The sequence below is a fragment of the Camarhynchus parvulus genome, chromosome 1 (assembly GCF_901933205.1).
Source record: "Camarhynchus parvulus chromosome 1, STF_HiC, whole genome shotgun sequence".
NCBI classification, from domain to species: domain Eukaryota; kingdom Metazoa; phylum Chordata; class Aves; order Passeriformes; family Thraupidae; genus Camarhynchus; species Camarhynchus parvulus.
In genome coordinates, this window is record NC_044571.1 from 94,836,243 (window position 1) to 94,856,628 (window position 20,386).

Genomic DNA, 20,386 nt, shown 5'->3' on the forward strand with positions numbered 1-20,386 from the left:
AAAAAAAAGGGGGGAGGAATAACAAGTTAAAAATACCATTTCCTGTAGCGTTACACAGTCTGGGCGGGATCAGGAACCTGCAGAAAGCTGTCATCAGAAGCTGGAGTTTTAAAGCCACATTTGTAACCAGTTTCTGCCATGCGCATGTGTCTTTTTGCTCCACCTGTCGCCAAAAGCGTCGGGATAAATCAAACACTATGTTTTAGTATTAGAAAGTAGGCTTTGCTTTATTCACAGCGCGGCATGCATGGATATATCTGTCTAGATGCAGGGCCACTTTCAAAACTTTTCACTTATTTATACACTTTTATCAAACGAAGAAATTAATGTCCGCTGGTTATAAACTATATAATTATTTTCATTAAACAGTATTCTATGTCCTGTTAGTTATTGATTTTTCATTATGCACATTTTCAGTCTTCTTACTATCTTTTTCCTTGATAAGGCATTTCCAGTACACTTGCTGTATTGTCTTTCTTAGTGTCTTCTTTAACTTCTGGTTCCTGCCACATGTCCTAGAAGGCTATAAATTCTGCATTCCAGGAGTAGCAATACCTCTGTCCCCCAGACTTTGTTCACTGAAGCTCATCAGGGTTAGTTTAGCAAAACTTTGAACATTTAAGTGAATTTTCCAATCTATTCTAACGATAGCAGTCTGTAAAAAACCAGCTGCTTGCTGGTTAAAGTGGAAAATCACAATGTTTCTGAGTAGTATGCACTGCTTATGATTTATTAAAAACAATTAATTAGAAGGCTAATGAAAACTATTATATGGTAGAAGAGTTCTTGGCTAAACTGAAGTTCAAAAATTAGTTTTATGAACATGATCACTTGCCTGCAATGTACCATAATTAAGAGGGGGAAAGTAAATGTCATCCTTTACTTCCTCATTCCTGGACTAGTTCGTCTTAAGTAGTTTTCTTGGAATAGTTGTTGAAAGTATTAAATGTATTAAATCTGACTCCTTGGGGAAGGGAAAAGGAAACAGGCGTTTCAAACATGTAGTTCTAAGTATTGCATTTTGACAAACATCTGTCATCAAAGATTCACCATCTTTCACCTGCACATTCAGGATTCAACAGCTGACAAGACAATTACTTATTTCTTACTCTTGGAAGAAAAAATAATGTTAACCTCTCCCTAGGCATTCTTCTTATCCTGAAAGACTGGGAAATGTATTTGGAAATGTATTTTGAACTCTAATGACACAATAGGAGCAAAACAAACTGTGCTTCTTGCATTTTTAAAATAGTAAAATACTTATATTATAATTTTCTTAGCAAATGGTATTTTAAAGGAATGAGTGGTCAATAAATTAGGGATAACCTAATAGAAAAGGATCAAGGTTGGTAATAATAGGAGTTAGGGCTGCAATCCCTTCTCTTGCAGAAAGACACCACATTTCATTGCAGTTGCATTGTATCTTCTGGCTCCTGGCACACAAATTCGCAGTTGTTCTTTCTTTACTGAGCAATCTGCTCTGAAAAGGTCTTGTCCCAGTGGCTCTGAAATTATTTTACAGTGAGATGAGGTCTACTTACAACAGCAGAAACCGTACAGCTTCCCTCTTCTCTGGCTGTTATCTTTGTCATGATGCTTCTTGAGCTTGAAATTCTAACAAAATCCATTAGAAGTGTGTTTTTGAGAAAGCTTGAGACACAGTTTAAAATCCATATTCTGCTTACAACAGGCACTCTTCGTCTTGCCTCTGGAGTGATTCTACTGCTTCGGTACTGTTTTCTAAAATTTTTTTATCAACTTCTGAGGACTGTGGTTTCTGATGGAGGAAAACCTACAGTATTAGGAGTCCCACAGTATTAATGATTGAATGCTGCTGCTTAAGGAAAGAAAAACAGCACCTGTTGAATTTAGACCACGTCGGGGTTGCATTTTTAGGTATATGACTTTTTGCAGATTCTTCCAGTTCTACAGCTAGTCAAATAATTTTTTCTTTTGTAGACTGCCCACTTATTTTTTAAAGCCCAGCACGTCACTGGTAAATGATGCCTTTTCAATTTAAAAGTCTTTATTCTAAAAAGCCCCTTATTGTGGGGCTTTCTGCTTCTTTCTTCTTCATGTGTATCTGTAGTTTTCTGCCCTTTTGTCAATCAGATGTCTCCTGTCTTTTTCCTTCCTCACTCCATATTTTCTTACACATGATCTGTGACCATCTCCTCACACGATGTATTGGTCATTGTTTTAGTCACTGCTTTGGGGTCTTTTTCTGCAGCGCGTGGGAACATCTCTGTTAAATATTGCCCAGGATTTGAGGAAGCTCTTGTATTGTCATGATACCTTTATATATGCTTCTCTATGCAGATATTTGGCTTCCTAGTATGTTTTTTATTGATGTATTTAATGATAGGTCATGTTAGCAGCAAATGAAACAAAGGAGAAGAGCTCAATTTAGCACTCATACTGACGGTTTGCGAAGGGAAGGGCTGGGAATTTAATTATGTCCTCTTCCTCTACAACTTTTTCACTGACTCAGAGGTATTTAATTCTGAAATATTTTCTGCCTTTTTCTAATCAATGCCTTGATTTCACAAGTGACCCTTCACCGTGGGAATGGACCCATCACTCTTTCCATCGCATCCCCGTCCGCGGCGTGGCCAAAAGGAGGGAGAGAGGGAAGGGTCGGGAATGGTTCCTACAAAGCGTGGCGGTTCATTGCGGTGGTGCTGCTGCTCCGCCGGGAGGTGCGTGTCCGTGTGCGGGGTGCAGCCTCGCCGAGCCGCTCCGTGTCGCCCGTAATTGCCCCCCGCGCACCGGAGAAGGGAGCAGGCAGAGAAAAACGAAAGGTGTGAAAGTCTCAATTTTTTAGGAATGCTCGTCACCCCGGTTGGTGCCCTTGCTGCTCTACCATGGCTCCATGAATCACCTCGCCGAGGCGGTGTCTAGGAAGAGCGATCACTGTAGAGCGGTGCTTGGCAGCGGCTGCGCCCACGGCACGTCTGTGGGAGCGCCTCGGGTCCTGTTCCACACACACACGCTGTAATAAAATAGGCCGGTTAGCTCAGTTGGTTAGAGCGTGGTGCTAATAACGCCAAGGTCGCGGGTTCGATCCCCGTACGGGCCAATGTCGATTTTTTTTTCCCCTTAGACATGAGGAGATCTCTGACTTAGCAGAGGATCATTTAATTTTGTTTTAGGGGCGGAGGGATAACACGGAAAGGAACGCGGTACCTCCCAAGAGGAAGCTGGACTTGGGCGATCATGTGGGGACAGTGAGTGCGAGGCGGGCCGCCGCCTCTCCCCACCCTGCCCCGCCCCTGGGGCCAGGCCAGGCGTCACCCGTACGCCAGAAGCCCGCGGCAGGTAAGGTGCTACTGCCTGGTGGCGGGGAGACAACTCTCCCACATCCAACTCCTCGTTAGTATAGTGGTTAGTATCCCCGCCTGTCACGCGGGAGACCGGGGTTCGATTCCCCGACGGGGAGATGGGACATCCTCTTTTTTCCTCGATGGTGGGGAAAGAAAACCTGTTTCCCACCTGCTTTTCCCCTTCCAGCCCCTCAGGGAAGTTCGAGCTGGGGGACAAGACGATCAGGCCAAAGCTGGGAGGAGCACGAAGGCAGAGCTGGATGCTTTAGGGCAACATCCAACAGCATTCTGATCCACTGGCAATGGAACTGGCTCGAGCAGCATTGTTCTGCTATGTGATCTGCAGCACAGATACTCAGTGCTGATTTTCTCAAACGGACAGCCATCCTTCCATTCTCATGAGGTAACACTGAGACCTCCACCCACATCAGCGAAGTTATGCTGCTGCAGCACGTCTTAAACTATTTCCCCCTCTACAGTCAACAAGATATCATCAAAATACATGTGATGAAGTACTACCTTTTCCACAGCTTCCTGAAAGCATAGTTTAAGGTTTAATATAATACCAAATATTCCCTTTATTCTTTAAAAAAATGTTTTCAAGCATTCAAACATTTTATAAGGGCAAGCAGTGCTATTTAGGCACAGATAATCCTTTCATCTCCCTGAAGACACCACAGTAGTTTGCCATTTTGCAGTCATCTAAAGCACGCGGAGTAGTCCTGTGAGGTGTTCAGCAGTCCTTCACAAGGCAACAGCAACAAAGGATGACAACATTAGCCCATCAATCTAAAAGAATGAGTTCACACACTTGCAAGTTTTAACAAGTCTACAGCATAATTAAGGCACGAGGTAAGAGTACAAATAGACACACTGAAACACCATGCAACAGCAGTTTGAATGGGCTGGTTTGCAGGCATTCCTGTTCTCTCAGAATGGCTCAGTGGAAGCAATCAATCCTGTTCATGCTCCACGTCAGTGCACCCAGTCTTTAGGATTTCGCAGAACCTCCAGAATTTCTGCTTCTTTCGAGCTCTCTGGTGGGTTGTGCATGTACTCCCACCTGCAAGGAGAAGGGAAACTCACTCAGATGGCCCAGCTGGCAGCCCCTTCTCCTGTACCAGGCTGTGTTTGGACTGGAGTTGCCTTTTCTAAGGATGCAAAGCTACATACACAGTTGATACTTTGGCTAAGATGACAGATATGGTTACAAATCACAAGTTCAGTAAAAACAAATAATAATGTCACCAGGATAGATGGGAGGAATGTTAGCTTCATCTTTTTACCAACTTTTGAAAAATCTGGAAGGACAAGGAAAAAGGAAAGAGCAATACCCTATGTCCCACAAGGCATGCAGGTTTATTTACAAAAATCTTGTAACAGTCTCTTGCGACACACTAGTATCACAAGGAAGATGAACAAAAACAGAAACCCATGGAATTCTGACAGTGACACGATCTTTTTCCAGAATCTCGACTAGAAGCTCTACGAGTCTTTGTTGAATCTTGGTTTTAAGAACAAAAGTGGCGAAAGATCCCTTTTTTTATTGAAAAAGCAATTGAAAGAGACACAACAGAGAAAGGAAAGTGTCAGCAGTCACAGAGAGATGGGTACATCCTCCTTCCATTTTGCCCCCCAAGGAATGACCCCTTCATGCTGTGAAGTGAGCTAGTTACATTGATGAAAAAGAGCAAACCCAGACAATCACCGTAATTATGTCAAAACACAGAACATGCTACACCACCAGGCCTGGGACACATCAGGTGTTGTCAGTGGGATAAAGATATATGGTGAGAACAGCACTGCCTTCATGATTACAAGGCAGCAGGCAATTTTCCTAGCAGAAAATTCACTAGTGAGTTTTATGGAATTCATCATAGGATACCCAAAAGCAACCTGAAAGTGGGAATAAATAGTAAATGGCCAAATTTGCTGGTGTGACAAGCATAAGCAAGATGGGTTAAAACCTAAAAGGAGAGTTAAAAACAGTATTTAGCCAAGCAACTGAGTAATAAAATGGCAGGTGAAATTTACTGTTGATTGATGTGATGGACACAGAAAAAAGCTGCACACAGAGTGAGTTAAATTTTATTGCCCAGAAAAGACTTTGACATTGTAACAGTTCTATAAAAAAAGCCACCTCAATGCTGAACAGCAGTCAAAACCAACAAACAGAATATTAGGATTGTGGAAAGAATAATGAATTAAAATATTGCTATGCCACTATAAGTCAGGAGCACACCTGCATCTTGTATCCAGATATGTAGTTTACATTGTCTGTTCCTTATCCCCAGTTCAGAAAGGGCACAGAAAAGCCTAGCAAAAGTGGCAAAAGTATGAAACGTCAACTGTACAAAAAACTAAAAAGAGCAGGAAAACAAACTGTCAGCCTGGAAAACAAACAATGAAAAACCCCCAGAAGCCTTGTAAAATAAAAACTGTTATGGAGAAAATGAACAGGAAGAAAATCATGTTACTCAGTGAGAAGTCAGATGAAGTCATGAGGTTCAAGTAGAAAACAAAGAGGTACTTTCTCATACAACACACAGTTAGTTATAACTGTGCAGCTCTCTGCCCCACATTTGGCAGGACTGCCAGAAGCACTCATGGTTTCTAAGGGCTACTAAACAAAAATCCATGGAGCAAGAATAATAAATCTATCAAGAGGAACTAAGCAAAAAAAATATAACTTTTTTTTTTGCCAGAAAATCTCTATGCCACATACTACTGGCAACTAGATGAGTACAACAGAGAAGCAGCTGCATTTGCAGAATAGAGAACTGTACTTGTCCAGTTCTTGTATCAGGCATTAACTCATCACTGTTAAGAGACTAGAAACCAAAGAGACCTTTGATTTAATCCTATGAAGTATTTTAATAAGAACAGTGTCTGCTGCAACTCCACATAACCACACCCTTACCTTGCAGTCAGTGGCAGAGACATAAGAATGCTTTCGATTCTTGATCCTGGTGTCAGGAGGCCAAACTTTGTACCTCTGTCATAAACCAAGTTGAACTCTACATACCTACAGGAATGAAGAGATGCAACAGAAAAAAACCTAGTTTGTTAGCAGAAGTTGGTTGTGCTTTCTTCAAATGGCAGACATCAAACAAAACCAGTCTGTCTTTCTGCTGAGTTGTGGTCAACTGTTCTTTAGCATCCTCTGCATAGGAATGCAGGTGTGACCTTGCCACTCCACAGAGCACAGGGAGAAGTGACCTCAGCTAAGAGACTAGAGCAGACCAGCTGTTCTAAGGAGAGCAGTCTGCAGGCTCCTGTGCTGTACTGTTCTCCTCCCAGGCCTCAACCCTGCTGGCAAGCTTGACGCTATATTTACCTTGGTTCTTCTCTTTGTGGGGATGTAATAAAGAGAGGCCTTAAAGGTACTGAAAATAACCAGAGAAAAAATTCTACCGTGCAGTCCTCCATGCTGAAGGACACATAAGCAGCAAGGCCAGAACAGTATTTCCTGGTTCCTGGGAAGATCCAGAAACAGCAGAAGTCAGATAGCTTCAGAGTGCTGGCTGGGATTTGTAAGTGATGAAATAGACCATTTTCTTCTCCCAGCATACAAACAGAGCTGTGACAATTCATCAGGGATTATCTCAAGAGCCAGTACAGGGTGTTTGTACTTAAAGATACAGGAAGGGAAAAGCTCTTATCCATGTGCAGAAATTGAAAGCTTTACATAGCCCCATAACCTGCAAACAGACCCAGGGAAATAGACAGGCCTCAAGAGCTGGTCCTGGCTGTAACTTAGAAAAGCTATTCCGCCTTTTAAACTTTGCAGGTTTGCTAAATCCCATCCACAGGCTGGATCCTGAAAGCCCAATGTTCCCAAGAACAGTCCCACCAAATTAAGGATGCTTGCTTAAGTGACCAACAGCTGCAGGCCAGTGATCTGAACTTGAATGCTTACACTCTTTCCATGCCAGTCTCACATTTCTCTGCAGAACAGGAGAAACTAAAGACTCTAGTTAAGCACAAAGTATAGTTTCAATTCTCCATACACTCAAACAGTCACAGGATATGGAAAACAGAGTACAACTGTACTTAAGACCAATGTACTTAAGCTTTTGCAGCATTAACAGCTGGTGACATTAAGCATCCTCCTAAGTATTTTACAGTAACCTTGGACCATGCCAGAATAAAAAAATCCAACCCTCTGTATTCTTTTACATGTATCCTCAATTCCTTTACAGGAATTTCAGTGCCAAGATCAGATGGATCAGATGTATGTAAGGAGCTGAAAGTACTCAAGTACAGTTATTTCCTGACTTTCCAGGGTTTTCCTGCATTACTTAATAGGAAGCCACCATTCTTTTACCCTTAGCTCCTCATGTGACAGGGCAGCCCTATACACACTACCTCTGGGCTGCAGGAGAGGGCAGGATTCAGGACATGAAGCACACCCACACCTCTTGGCCTGTTACACAGCAGAAGCTTCTCTTGCTTTTTGAAGGAGCTGAAAAGAAATGGTGGCGCTTTGTTTGGGTTGCTTGTGTTGCAACATGGGAGAGTGGGAAATGCCTTCTTTGAACCCTGTTTAGCAATCCAGCATCAGATTTCAGAATTAGTTCTATGCACAAAAATGCTGAAATTCTTGGTGAGCTTTTTTGGCCCACACAACCTGTAACCGTGAAGAACTAGCTCATATTTTTTCTTGCCAGCCTAGTCCACCTCCTGTGTATACTTTTGTTCCTCCAGTACTCACCGTCCTCTCCGAAGCTGTTGCCATAGCTTTTCCTCTGGTGTGAAGGAGTCATGGCAGTGCTTTTTCACAATGGGAATGTAACAAGGCACAACAGCTTTAGCACAACTCTTTACAAACTGGAATACTTCCTCCTTGGAGGGAGAGTCCACATCATCAAAGAATATGCCTCCAATCCCTCTACGCTCACCACGGTGCTTGATATAGAAGTAGTCGTCACACCTAGAAGCAGCGCCAGATGATTACTAATATAGTCCAGAGTATTCAAAGACATGAACAGTACTCCAAAGAGCTGCATGCTGCAGGACAGAACCAGTGAAATACTGCCCATAAGTCAGTTTCTGCAGGGCTGGGTGCCCCACTGTTTCCCTGACTGCTCAGAGGCAGGACAGTGCAGCATCACCTGGAAAGCACTGCTGTGTCAGTTGCAGTAAAAGCTCTGATTAAATGGTCTCTGTAAAGCTACACATCACCACAAAGTCGCTGAACACCCTGGCAGATGCGTCCATGTGGGTTAATCCAATCCATATCCTCAACCAACTCCGAACAGGGACACCTGATTTCAAAATTTTCAAAACTAAGGGCTCTTGATAGATTCCATTGCCAGCATTATATGTAGTTCTCAAATTATTTGGACAGCTTTCATATGAACTCAGACTTGAAAGAGAATTTATTCTCTTTGCCATCCAAGTAAAAGAATTTTCTTCATCAAAACAAAAGTAACCTAAGGCCCCAAGACCAGATAAGAAAGCAACTGTCATGGCACCTTTCCTTGGAAAAAGGCTTTTTAATAGTTAAAACTTGAAAGACTGAGTCATTATAGCAGTGGCTTTTCATGACTTGTGTTTAAGTTTATAAATGAGTAAGGACAGCTTATCCTAAAAGCAATTAATCTCTTTTGTATTTACAGGGAGTATTTAGTTGTGAAATTACTGTAACTTGAATGACTTAACTCCATCTTTCTTATAATTCCTTGCTTGGGCGTGCAAGTCTTCACACAGAGGAGAAAGCAAAACGAAGTATGAAGCAGGAACCATCAACATCAAGAAAACCTGGCCTTCCATTAGGACTAGTTTTCCATACAGGACCAGTTTTCCATATATCCACAATCGTTCTCAAGCATTATATATGGCATGGCCATAACAAGAGAGGCATAGAGATGTAATAGATAACCTACACTATTTTTTTATTCACTGGGATAATCAGTGTTTTCTATTTTATGAAAGCAGGAAGAGTTAGGGAAAAACACCGAGTCAGAAACATAAAAGAGAATTAACCTGACAAAAATCTTAAATCTAGATCAGGTAGACAATGTGGTAAGTGTAATAATGTTTTTCTTTAGCAAAGTGGGAAAACGTCTCCTACCCCCTGGAGCTGGCATTGCAAACCTACTTAAGCAGCAAAGAACCAGACCATTAAGGTAGATTCTCTAAACTACCATGCAAAAAATCCTCAGACAGCAAGACTGTAATCTCAAGGCTCTACAATATGTCTCTCTACTAAGTGATTGCCACCCAAACTATAACACCCATTTAATCTCCTGTCCTCAGACAAGACCTAGTAGCTTACAAAAGGGTACTCCCACCTTCCTGCATACACAGCTTGTGGCAGATAGGATTATCAGACACAGAACAGCAAGTTCCCACTTAGTAGTGGAAGATCCCATCACTTGTATCTCTCAGCTCAAGAAGAACATTCAAAGTTTGCATCTTAGCAAATGTGCTGTTGAACTCCCAGTGAATGTGTCACCAGAGAAAAAAATACAGCTTCATCAAATTATGAAGCTTCTACATTAAGGACAATGTCCTTGACATACCTGGAAATTATCTGGCTATGAAGGCCAGACTGAATGCAGAAAAACAAAAGTGGGATTTTCAAAACTGCTGTGATGGCCCAAGAGTTCACACTGAATCATGCACATTTACCACGAGTTCACTGTAAAGAAAATTTGTGCAAGTTCATGGGGCAGAAGTCTTATCCTAGTTTGACACCAGAGGCTAAAAGGAATTTTATCAGCTTGGTTTTTCTTTGGGCTGTAGACTGACAAGCCTAGTTGTCAGCCCTCAGACTTGAAAAATCCAGGATTCTGTAAATAAGATATTTCTTTAGACAACATTTTGTCCCAGTACACTTCTGATTTTCATTAGGGCTTTCTGATACTTTTCAAAAGGCATCAAAACCTACAGTTCATAGCATACACTTAACTGCCAACACCCAGTGCTGCTTTCTGCTCCCCCCAAGCACACCTTCATCCACGTACCATTTCTTGTACTTGGGATACAGCTTTAGATCATGCTTGTCACAGGCTTCTTTCAGAGTCTTGTGAAAATGAATGGCATCCTCTTCATTTAGGTAAGTTGGAGTGAGGTCAGTCCCACCACCAAACCACCACTGTTTAGTTCCTATAGCAGAGGCAAGCAGCAACATTTGTCTTTTAAACTTCTGAACAGCAACTTGTTGCTAGTGGTTCACCAAGAACTAACAACTACTTTTACAATACAAAACAACATCATTTTTCAGCGGTATCCCTGAACTTCAATAGTGAAAAATTTTACTACAAGGTAGTGCAATGATCAGTGACTTCAGGAAAACATGAAACAAACTTCAATGTAGTGAAAACCATTTTGGACTACTGACCCTGACTACAGGACAGCAGTTTCACAAGATGGGCTGGTGTGTCTTGACATACCTGGGAGCAAACTCGCACTGGTTCTTGATCTCTTACCCAGCCATGCATTCACACTTCCTTGGGGCAGAGTCAGACACTTCATACATTCCTCATTGGACTATAATCCTTACCATCTGCTTCTTCAATTTCAAAGTATCTGTAGTTGAAGTGCATAGTTGGAACATGAGGATTCTTTGGATGGATAACAGAGCTCACACCCATGGCACAAAAAGGCAGCTTCCCTGGATAAAAGGATGCACAGAAGAAGCTCTTCAGTTTTTCAATAAACTTCATTTGTTATCATTTAAGGAATATCACTATTTTCCCTTATGCTCCAAGCCACAACAGGAAAGTGTCTCATGTCAGGTCACCATCATTATTAATCGGTAGGCAAGTTACTTCTTATCCATACACTTCTGTGCACCTAACTCAGCGATTTCTTTGGTATTTGTTCTAAAACGTGACAATACCCACTAGATGAAGACCACTTAAAACATAAGGCACAGCTAAGGCTTTTTACCACCCCTGGTCCTCACAGTTACCCTTTGTTACACAAAGGTGTGTTGAGTCCCCTTTAGCCTTCAGGTGTTGTTGGTTTTCTCCCTCCACTTTTTTGGTACATAATTCCTGCACCGTTTCACTGTTGCACTAGAGCCTCATTATTGAGAGGCCACCTGTGCCTACAATATATTCCTTATAGTAGCAAGACAGAGAGAGAAGCACTCCCATACCTGGCTTTCTAGGGACATGAAAGTCCACCTGTCAAGCTTACTGATTAGAAATCACTATGATACAAATGAAAACCTTTGAACATTCATCAGTCTGGCCTTCCTCATGTTCTGCTCAAAGGCCAGGTTGCTTTCAGAGTACCTGAACGGGAATACTCAGGTCAACACGTCCAGGTTCCCTATCCCAACTGCGCGATAGACGCCTTACCGTCCTTGGCCTTCAAAGACTTCCCCCTGCTCCGCATCTGCCGCGCTGCCTCCTCGGACAGGAACCCGGACACGACGGACACGTTCACACCCGCCTTCTCGAAGACCTCGCCATCCTGCAGCACGCAGCTGATGCCGCCTCCGCCTGCCAACGCCACGCTCCAGGTCAGGGTCACCGAGGGGTGACCAAACCCGCGGTGCCGGTATCCGCGGTCTCCCCGGCGGCTCCCCCGTACCTTCCTTCCTTTCCCAGCTGTCAACGGCGAAGGAGGCGCCGGGATCCAGGTCGGCCAGGGCGCGACACATCTCCGCCTGCGTCTCCATGATGAGCAGCTCCATGCGGCTCCGCAGCTCCCGCCGCCGCCGCCGCAGCTCCCGCAGCCCGCTCACCGGCGGCGCCATGAACCGCTGCCGCAGCTCCTTCTCCTCCTCGTCCTCCCGGGCCGCCGCCAACGCGGCTTGCCGCCGCCACAGCCCCAGCGCCAGCCCCAGCCCGCCCAGCGTCCCCGCGGCCGTCAGCACGGCCCGCCGCGTCCCCCGGACCACCGGCCCCGGCGGCGCGGAGCCCAGTGCCCGGGTAAAGGCGAGGGCGGGCGGGCCACGGGCGGCCCCACGGAACAGGCGCGCTGCCGCCGCCATGACCGGCACCGGCGCCGCAGTGCCGGCGGGGCGGGGCGGGGCGGGGCGAAGTGGAGTATGAATTTGTGTCTGCTCACGGAAAGGATTAGGTAAAGTCCCTCTGAGATCATCTAGTCCGGTCTGTCGTCTATCATCCCATCGTCAGCTACACCACAGGGCGGCACTAACTGGCACGTCTCCAGAACCCTGGAGGTTGTTCTTTAATCACCTCCAGGGACAGTGACTCCACCTCCTCCCTGGGCGTTCCAATCCAATGTCTATAATCACCCTTTCTGTGAAGAAATTCTTCCTAATGTTAACCTAAACCTCCTTTGGCACAGCTTAACGCTATGTCCTCTCATCCTGTCGCTGGTTGCCTGGAAGAGAGTGATTGCCACCTGGCTACAACCTCTTATTAGGTAGCTGTAGAGAGTGATAAGGTTACCCCTGAGCCTCCTTTTCTTCAGGCTGAACAACCCCAACTCCCTCAGCTGCTCCTCATAAGACTTGTCCTCCAGACCCTTCACCAGCTTCATTGTTCTTCCTTGGACCTGCTCCAGCACCTCAATGGCCTTCCTGAACTGAGGAGCCCTGAACTGGACACAGTGTTTGAGATGTGGCCTCACCAGTGCTGAGCACAGAATCAGTTCCCAGTCCTGCTGGTCATGCTATTTCTGAAACAGGCCAGAATGCCATCGGCACACAGCTGGCTCATACATGTCTGTGCAAGAAAGCCCATCCACACTGACTGCTGTGAAAGAGTGCAAGCATCCCATAACCCTTCCATCTGGATCTGGGCTGCCCATTGTGTGAGGGTGCCGTGACAGGGAGAGGCATCAATGGATGCAGCACTCAGGTGCCACACCTTGCCTGGTGCAGCTTTGGGAGAGAGGGCTGTGCTGTCCTTGTGCCTGTAAAACATCTCTGCATACTGCTTACAAATAACCTGATACTGTTGATGCAACTACGTGGGGCTGCAGAGTAATTTCGTGTGTAACGGCTTGTGCAGGGCCAGCTGGGCATTCCTGGAATAGGGGAAAAGTTGTATTTTACTGAGCTGTCTTGTGAACCATGTGGAATTGGAATTGCTCTTCTGTGTATGGCATTTCTGGTTTTCTACTCATAGTAATGAGTTTTTAGATCCTGAATAGTTTGTGGGACCACCAGTTTAGTGCAATAGGATTCTTTCCCATGGATCTTAGAGGGCACATGCTTATACATCCTTTGTTCTTTCTAAAGTTGAAGCACATGTTGTTTCCTAATACGGTGGAGGAACTAGACACACATGTAGTGAAAGGGTTTTGATCTTACTGCAATTACAGAGACATGGTGGGATAGCTTGCATGACTGCAGTGTTGTCATGAAGGGCTATGCCCCGTTTAGGAGAGACAGACCAGAAAGGTGCAGTGGTGGAGTTTCCTCTCTGTGAGAGAGCACTTGGAATGTATCGAGCTCTTTGGGGGGACAACAAGCGAGTCAAGATCTCATGGGTAAGGAAAAAAAGGCAGACTAATAGAGGTAACACTGTTGTGGGTGTTTGCTACAGGCCACCTGAACTGGAGAAAGAAAGTGCATGAGGTCTTCTACAGACAGCTTGAAGCAGCCTCACAGTCACAGGCCCTGGTTCTGGTGGGGGACTTTAACTGCTCTGACACCCGCTGGAGAAACAACAGGTGACAAAAGTGATTAAGGGTCTGGAGTATTTCTCTTATGAGGAAAGGCTGAGGGAGCTGGGTCTGTTCAGCCTTGAGAAGAGATGACTGAGAGGGGACCTCATCAGTGTTTATGAATAACTGAAGGGAGGGTGTCAGGCTCTGCTCAGTGGTGCCAAGCAATGGAACAAGAAGGCATTGAGTAGAAACTGATGCACAAGAAGTTTTACCTGAACAGGAGGAACAACTTCTTTAATGTGACCAAGCATGGAAATAGGATGCCCAGAGAGTCTCCCTCCTTCTGGAGAACCGTCTGGACACAATCCTATGCCATGTGCTCTGGGATTGCCCTGCTTGAGCAGGGAGGTTGGACCAGATGATCCACTGTGGTCCCTTCCAACCTGCCCAGCCTGTGATTCTGTGAAAATAAGAATTCAAAATAACAAAGAGAAGGTCTGTGTACCTCCAGGTGTTGAAAAGTACTGCATAGCACAAAAATGGCTTAGCCCTGCAAAGTTTGCACTTTGGTATGGGACTGTTCCTTGGAAACAGTGATCTGGTATTTCTGAACTGTTATGAGTAGAAAAGTTGTCCATTTCTTTAAAGGTTGCAGAGTTCACAAGTTAAACCAATTGCTGCCAACTTGGAGTTCTAACTATTTGTTGTTAATAATTTCATGTTGTAATCACCTGTTGTTAATATTTTCCTTTAATTACCCTGTTCTTGATGGTTAGAAATTCCCCTTTGTCGGGTATCACCCTGCTGCTTCCTGGAAGATGGCACCGGGGACTGTGAGAAGGAGGTGACATTGGGGTTGGCATGCAACCCCTCACCAAATCTAGCAGGAAAAACCCCTAAAAACAACGAGCCACCATGGAATTAAGAGATCGAAGTGATGTCTAGACGTGAAGAACAGAATCCAGTGTCCGCTAAGACCCATTTTACCTTTCACCCTAACCTCAAAAGACGTCGGCTAGAAAGAGGACCCCGAATGTCAAACTGAAAAACTGGGAATCTCCTGGTGCTCTCGTGAGAATGGAAGCCCCAGCTCTGCCTGCAGACCAGCGGACACAGCTGCATTCTTCCTCCTTCTCCGTGCTACTCCTGGGAGCAGTGGCAGCATGAGAGCGACCCATCGTTCTTCCCATGCGAGCTGATTTTTAATAAAGGCATTAAAAAAGGAGAAAGATCTCCTGCCCTATTTATTTCATGAACTGATTTGCCCCTGTACTACCAGAGCATAGACCAGTTTCAAGTATGGCTCTGAGGAAAGTGTGGAGATTAATCCCTATTAAGGATTTGGGCTTCATTATCTGCCTCTTTTCACTGCAGACGATTTTTGGGGGGAGTGTCTGTCTGTATAAAGTGATAATGTTTGCTCGAAGGCATAGTCCCTGTTCTTATTTCTGATCTGGTTCTGCTCTTTGGCAGCAGAGGATGCTGTGAAACTTCTGAAGCTCTGCAACGAGGAACAGATCTTAGCTTGTCTCTCTGAGCTCGTCTCTCTTCTGCCATCAGCTGGAGAACATGATCCCTGATGAGCAAGGAAACCCGACCCAGTGGAGGTAGGAGTGAACGTGTTAAGAGAGGTCTGTGGCTTGTAAATAGCTTGGAAGTGCATAATGCGTACTGTTTAGCATCAAAACGTTTAGATGTATTCAGTAGATACAATTCAAGAAGAAACTGAGCTATTACTGCCAGCCCTGGATAAAGAACTGTGGAAAGAGCAGCCAAAACCCCTAAGATTGTACTGCCCTTCCAAGCTCTTCGCTGTAGTAAACTCTGCTCTTTCAGTAGGTTTTTTTTTAGACACTATTGAAAACAAATAAATGTCGGGGCCAGGACATGTAAAACACATTCCCGCTGATTTAATATGTTGGTGGCATTTTTTCTGTACTAGGTTGAATGCAATCTTTAATTGATAACATCTGGTAATTCAGCTGGATGGGACCTCTGGAGGTCTCTAGTCCAGCCCCAGAAGGTCACCATTCCTAGTCTGGATGAGGTTATGCAAGGCCTTCCTTGTCCAGCTGCAGTTAGAAAAACCTCTTTCCTTGTTTTTCCTGGGCTCCTGCCTCAGTACTCCACCACCCCCACCAGGAAGAATCTGGTGAGAATTTCCTTTGTTGCAACCACATTGCCAGGTCAATGTCTTGGTTTTGCTGGTGAAGTTTAGAAGCATGACTGCTTTACACACTGGAATTGCTCAGGCTGGATGCAGAAGCCTAGTCAGGCTTTCACTCTCTGTTGGTGGTGAGGAGTGACAAAGTGTAAAACACACTGTTTCTGTGCTAAATACTGTCATGTTAGCACCTTGTGAGGACCTCCTCTCTGGCAGCACATTAAGGCTGAAATGTCAGCCAAGTACTGATGTGTGTGAGATGCTCAGCTGTGATACAAGGTAAAAAAATGACAGCTCATATTTTGATCTGCTTTTGCAGTGCATAGTGATAAGTGTGTAGGGTAGGCCTTTCTGTGGAAGTACTAATAGAAGAGGGAAAAGGCACTTGGAGTTTAGCTTAGGGCCAAGATTTAAACCTGGAATTGGTCTTGCATTTACCTAAACAAGAATTGAATCTGAGGAAATGTACCTTTTGCTTTTCTAGAGAGCTACGTGAAATCTGAAGGTTTTGGCCTCCCTTAAAATCTCCATGTCAGTTTTAAAAGTTTGACTGAAAATATGCATGGTGAAATGACTTTGAATATTTTGTCTCTTAGCGTGTTGTCCATTTTCATACCTGTATGTGTTTTGTTGTGAGGGTCTTGCAATAGGTTTTGTTTTCAGTGACAGCAACGCCATTTAGATTTGCTTTGTAGTCAAAACCTCTACTGGTGCAAGTGAGTGTGATTCTAGAGAAGGTTGTAAGGCTACAGTGATTTCAAGTAGATTTGAAGAACTGGACTTCTATTTATAGTATTGTGTAAGGTGACCTCTTAGGAAGAAAAGAATGCTTTTAATTTGTTGTTGTTTTTCCCTATACTTTGAAAAGAGTTCTGAAGCTTCTCTGCTGCTGCTTGTATTTAGGTGTCATCTACCTTGGTTTTATTTTTCTTTCTACTGAAAATTTATGGATAAAAATTATATTAACAAAAGAACAAGAGACACTGCATGTTCTAAGATAGCAAAGCATGATCAGGTCTCATTCATACTGAGACATGCATATGCTTTCACTTAGGCTGTTGGATACTTTTATTTTGTATATATGTACTTTTACTTTTATATATACTAAATTAATGCAGTTGATTATCAGAAAATAAGAAGAAAAAGATGTGTTGAGAACCCAAAAATTCCCCATCAGTTGGCATTTCTCTTACTTCTGAAATTGAAAGAGCCATTTTCATCCAGTTTATCACACAAAGCATTGATTGTGACTTCAAAAAGATTTTGAGGGCTTGCAGTTAGATAAGTACTCTTGTTTAACAGAGTAATAATCTCAAAGGTTTTGCATGATACTACAAGTTGAATTAAGTTATTACCTCAGTATAACAGTGAGAGAGAAGTGAAAGCTTTGGTGACTGAGCTGAAACAGTAGGTGACTTGTAGGTTGCAAGAGAAAGATGAAAACCTTTCTTTCTGCATCTGTTATCTCAGTAATTTGTCTGGATGGCAGATTCATAGGAATCCTCCTTTTTTTTTTTTTTCTTCGTTTTTTTTTAAATGCAGGATTGATTCCCCCGGGGGTATGAAGGAAGAAAAGGATAACTACAGAACAAGAAGCTGCTGCAATTCTTTCAGGCAACTCCTGGGAGGTAAGAGGAGTTATGCAGTGCCTTAGGAAAACCTTTCTTCCACTATTGATTGATCACCTTTGAATAGTTAATAAAAGTGAAAAAGTGAAATATAGAGGTTTGCACTAAGAGGCCCCAAAATGTGCTTGCATGCAGCCTGCCCTGGAAATGTGCCAGCACTCCAGGCCAGGTACTGCATCTTCCCTGTGACGAGATCCATTGTTTTCCCACTTCCTCTGTGCCCTTCCTTGAGCTCTGCCTTCAGATTTGCTGTCACACAGCACCATCTTCATAAAACATTAGGAATTTTCCCCAGCCATAGCTATTGCATATGTGACTTCATCCAGAAGAAGCCAAAGCATGACCTCTCTCCCAGGTTTCCAAGGAAAGGGAAACAATGGGCAGAAGTGATCTGTTGCCAAGAATTCTTTCTGTGTTACTCCCCTGCCCCAGTGTCACAATATTTTTTTTTGGTAGCTGTTTATACACACTACATGTAATGTTTACTGTTATGAAAGTCCATCCAGCAACCAAAATACATTGCTTTTTGTCCTCCCTGGAATAATAGGTACATTTTTTTATGGTTAAGCTAAAGGACTGGCTGGATTAGCTCACAGGTCTTGAGAAACTTGTGTCTGCAGCTAGTTCTGAGTAACAGACATACATTGTGGTAGTATAATTGAAACTTCTTTACTGTCTGGGCAGCTCAGGATTATCAGGAAGACTAGAGGCAGGGAAGGGTGGGATGCATATGTTGAGAAGCAGCAGGGGGGTTTAGGACAGAAAAGCAATTTCTATGGAAAAAGGTGCTATGCTCACCCTTGCTGACAAGGAAAGTGACCAATATTAAGAATTGTGGACAGCACACAAGAGGGCTTCGGTGGTCATTTTAAAGCTGGCAGTTTGGGACTCACGATGATCCCTGCCTCAGGCATTTTTAACCTGGTGCAGTGGGACTCATTCACTGTCTGGTAGAACTGTAGGCTTAATGCACCATCTTTATCTGACCCTTGGAGGGATAAGTTCAAGAATTCAATGAAGAAGCAGATAAACTGTTTTTCCTACTTTGCCTCCAGAAAACTAATGATAAAGCCTGCTTAGTCCATTATTTGCTGTCAAGCAAGAGGTAACTCTTTCTTCATGCTGTTAGTTCATAGAAGTTGTAACTACAGGTTTTGCCAAGGCCATTATTCAATTACCAGATCTAACATCTGACCTGACTGAAAGCAAGCCAAATCCAAAAGGAAGATGCCAGGAAGCAGAAGAATAAGGCACAAAACTTCAGCCAGATACGTTCCCAGTCTAAGTGTGTTTTCACTTTAGGGATTTCATGAACCTGGTGTGATTGATCTAGTTAGTGACTGTCAACAGGTCTCTCTTCTAAATGCTTGTTCAGGCTCTCTTGAGAATTTTCTGCAGCTAAAAAATCCTCAGAAAAGCAGCATTGTGATCTGTACGGCTTGCCTAGAACACAGCTTCTCTTAGCATCATTGATTGCTTCTTATTCTTGAATATCTGAAGAGACAGTGAAGAGTTTCTCCTATCCATGCCATCAGGCCTGTCTCTGCACCAGGGCAGAGGATCATGACCCTTTAACTCCTTGCATGGTGACCACTGTCCCTATCCACATGGAAAGGGTGTGTCAAGAACACATTGCTTACCCATGAAAATGCATGTGTTTCTCAACCTGAAATTTCATCAGCAGGCTAGTGGATTCCTAAATGAATTCACTGCCTTCAGCAATTTTTCTTCTCTCAAAACTCTAAACAAACAAAGAACAGTGTTTTGTTACTCCCTGTTCTTGTTTCTGGTTTGAAAAGAAGCACTTCAAAAGGCCAGTTGGTAAAAGTCATGGCAGCACTCAGATTGCAGTCTTGCCTAAAGTGAATCACCACCTTTTGAATCACAGCTTTCACTTCCTTCTTGCCTGAATTTCTTAATCTTTCACCTCACATTGGTTTAGGTCTGTAGATGAGGCAATGTCACCAAAGCGGAAATATCATGCCAGAGATGAGCCTGAGGACTGCAGAGACAAGTCTAGGCAGGAGTGATGGAGACCGGGCTAGAGTGGAGAGGTGGAGCACCCCCCTACAGGGGGGGATACTTTGAGGAGAGCAGAAGCAGAGGCAGAGAGCAGAATTTTCTGAGGAAAGGTTGGGATAGTTTTTTTGGACACCACAAATGTTTTTTAAAAGTTAGTTTTCCAAAGCAGGCTGAACTCCTGCAAGGGAGCCCTCTTGGGTAACTGTGGGTTGCAAAGACTGAAATGGATTTGAGTCAGTGTATTGAAAACCACAGAGTCAAATTCTAACTGATGCTAGAGCCCATCAAGAGCTTACTCTGTACAACTCCCTACCAGAGATTTCAAAAATGTTGATAAGGTGTAGATGTTGTAGGGCAGCTGCACCATCTCAGCATTAGACTTCCTTTTTTGTCTATTTATAAAAGTTGGGCTTCTTTCCAGGGCCTGCCTTGTCATGAGTTCTGTGAGATTTCATTATCTTTTCAGCTTTTAAATGAAATTGAGTGTCTTAGACAATACTGGATCTTGGCTCTGCATTATCTTTCCCTTCTGAGTACTTCTTTGTTTCATTCTTTTTCAGTGTAATAAACCCCATAGCACTGTCCTGATGCCTTCTTTCCCCTGTTCTTCAAAACTGCCTTGAAAACCCCTGGCTAGACTGTCACATGCTCATCACTGGTTTTCCCCATGGATCCCATGTTTGCTGATAACACAAGTCCTTACATTT

The 20,386-nt window shown here is 43.8% G+C and overlaps 1 protein-coding gene and 2 non-coding genes across 3 annotated transcripts; 2 read left to right on the forward strand and 1 right to left on the reverse strand.

The window, feature by feature from the left end:
* Positions 1–3,005: 3,005 nt before the first annotated feature.
* Positions 3,006–3,079, forward strand: TRNAI-AAU. The gene has a single exon. It is a non-coding gene; the product is annotated as a tRNA-Ile (tRNA).
* A 288-nt stretch (positions 3,080–3,367) lies between these two features.
* Positions 3,368–3,439, forward strand: TRNAD-GUC. Its single transcript has one exon. It is a non-coding gene; the product is annotated as a tRNA-Asp (tRNA).
* Positions 3,440–3,881: 442 nt separating this feature from the next.
* CPOX (coproporphyrinogen oxidase) lies at positions 3,882–12,444 on the reverse strand. The gene is made up of 7 exons (XM_030953892.1): positions 11,874–12,444; positions 11,639–11,782; positions 10,834–10,944; positions 10,295–10,436; positions 8,038–8,256; positions 6,244–6,348; positions 3,882–4,386 (listed from the first exon to the last, which is right to left on the reverse strand). The coding sequence occupies exons 1-7, from the start codon at positions 12,274–12,276 to the stop codon at positions 4,299–4,301; spliced, it is 1,212 nt and encodes a 403-aa protein (XP_030809752.1). The 5' UTR covers positions 12,277–12,444; the 3' UTR covers positions 3,882–4,298.
* Between the last annotated feature and the right edge of the window lie 7,942 nt (positions 12,445–20,386).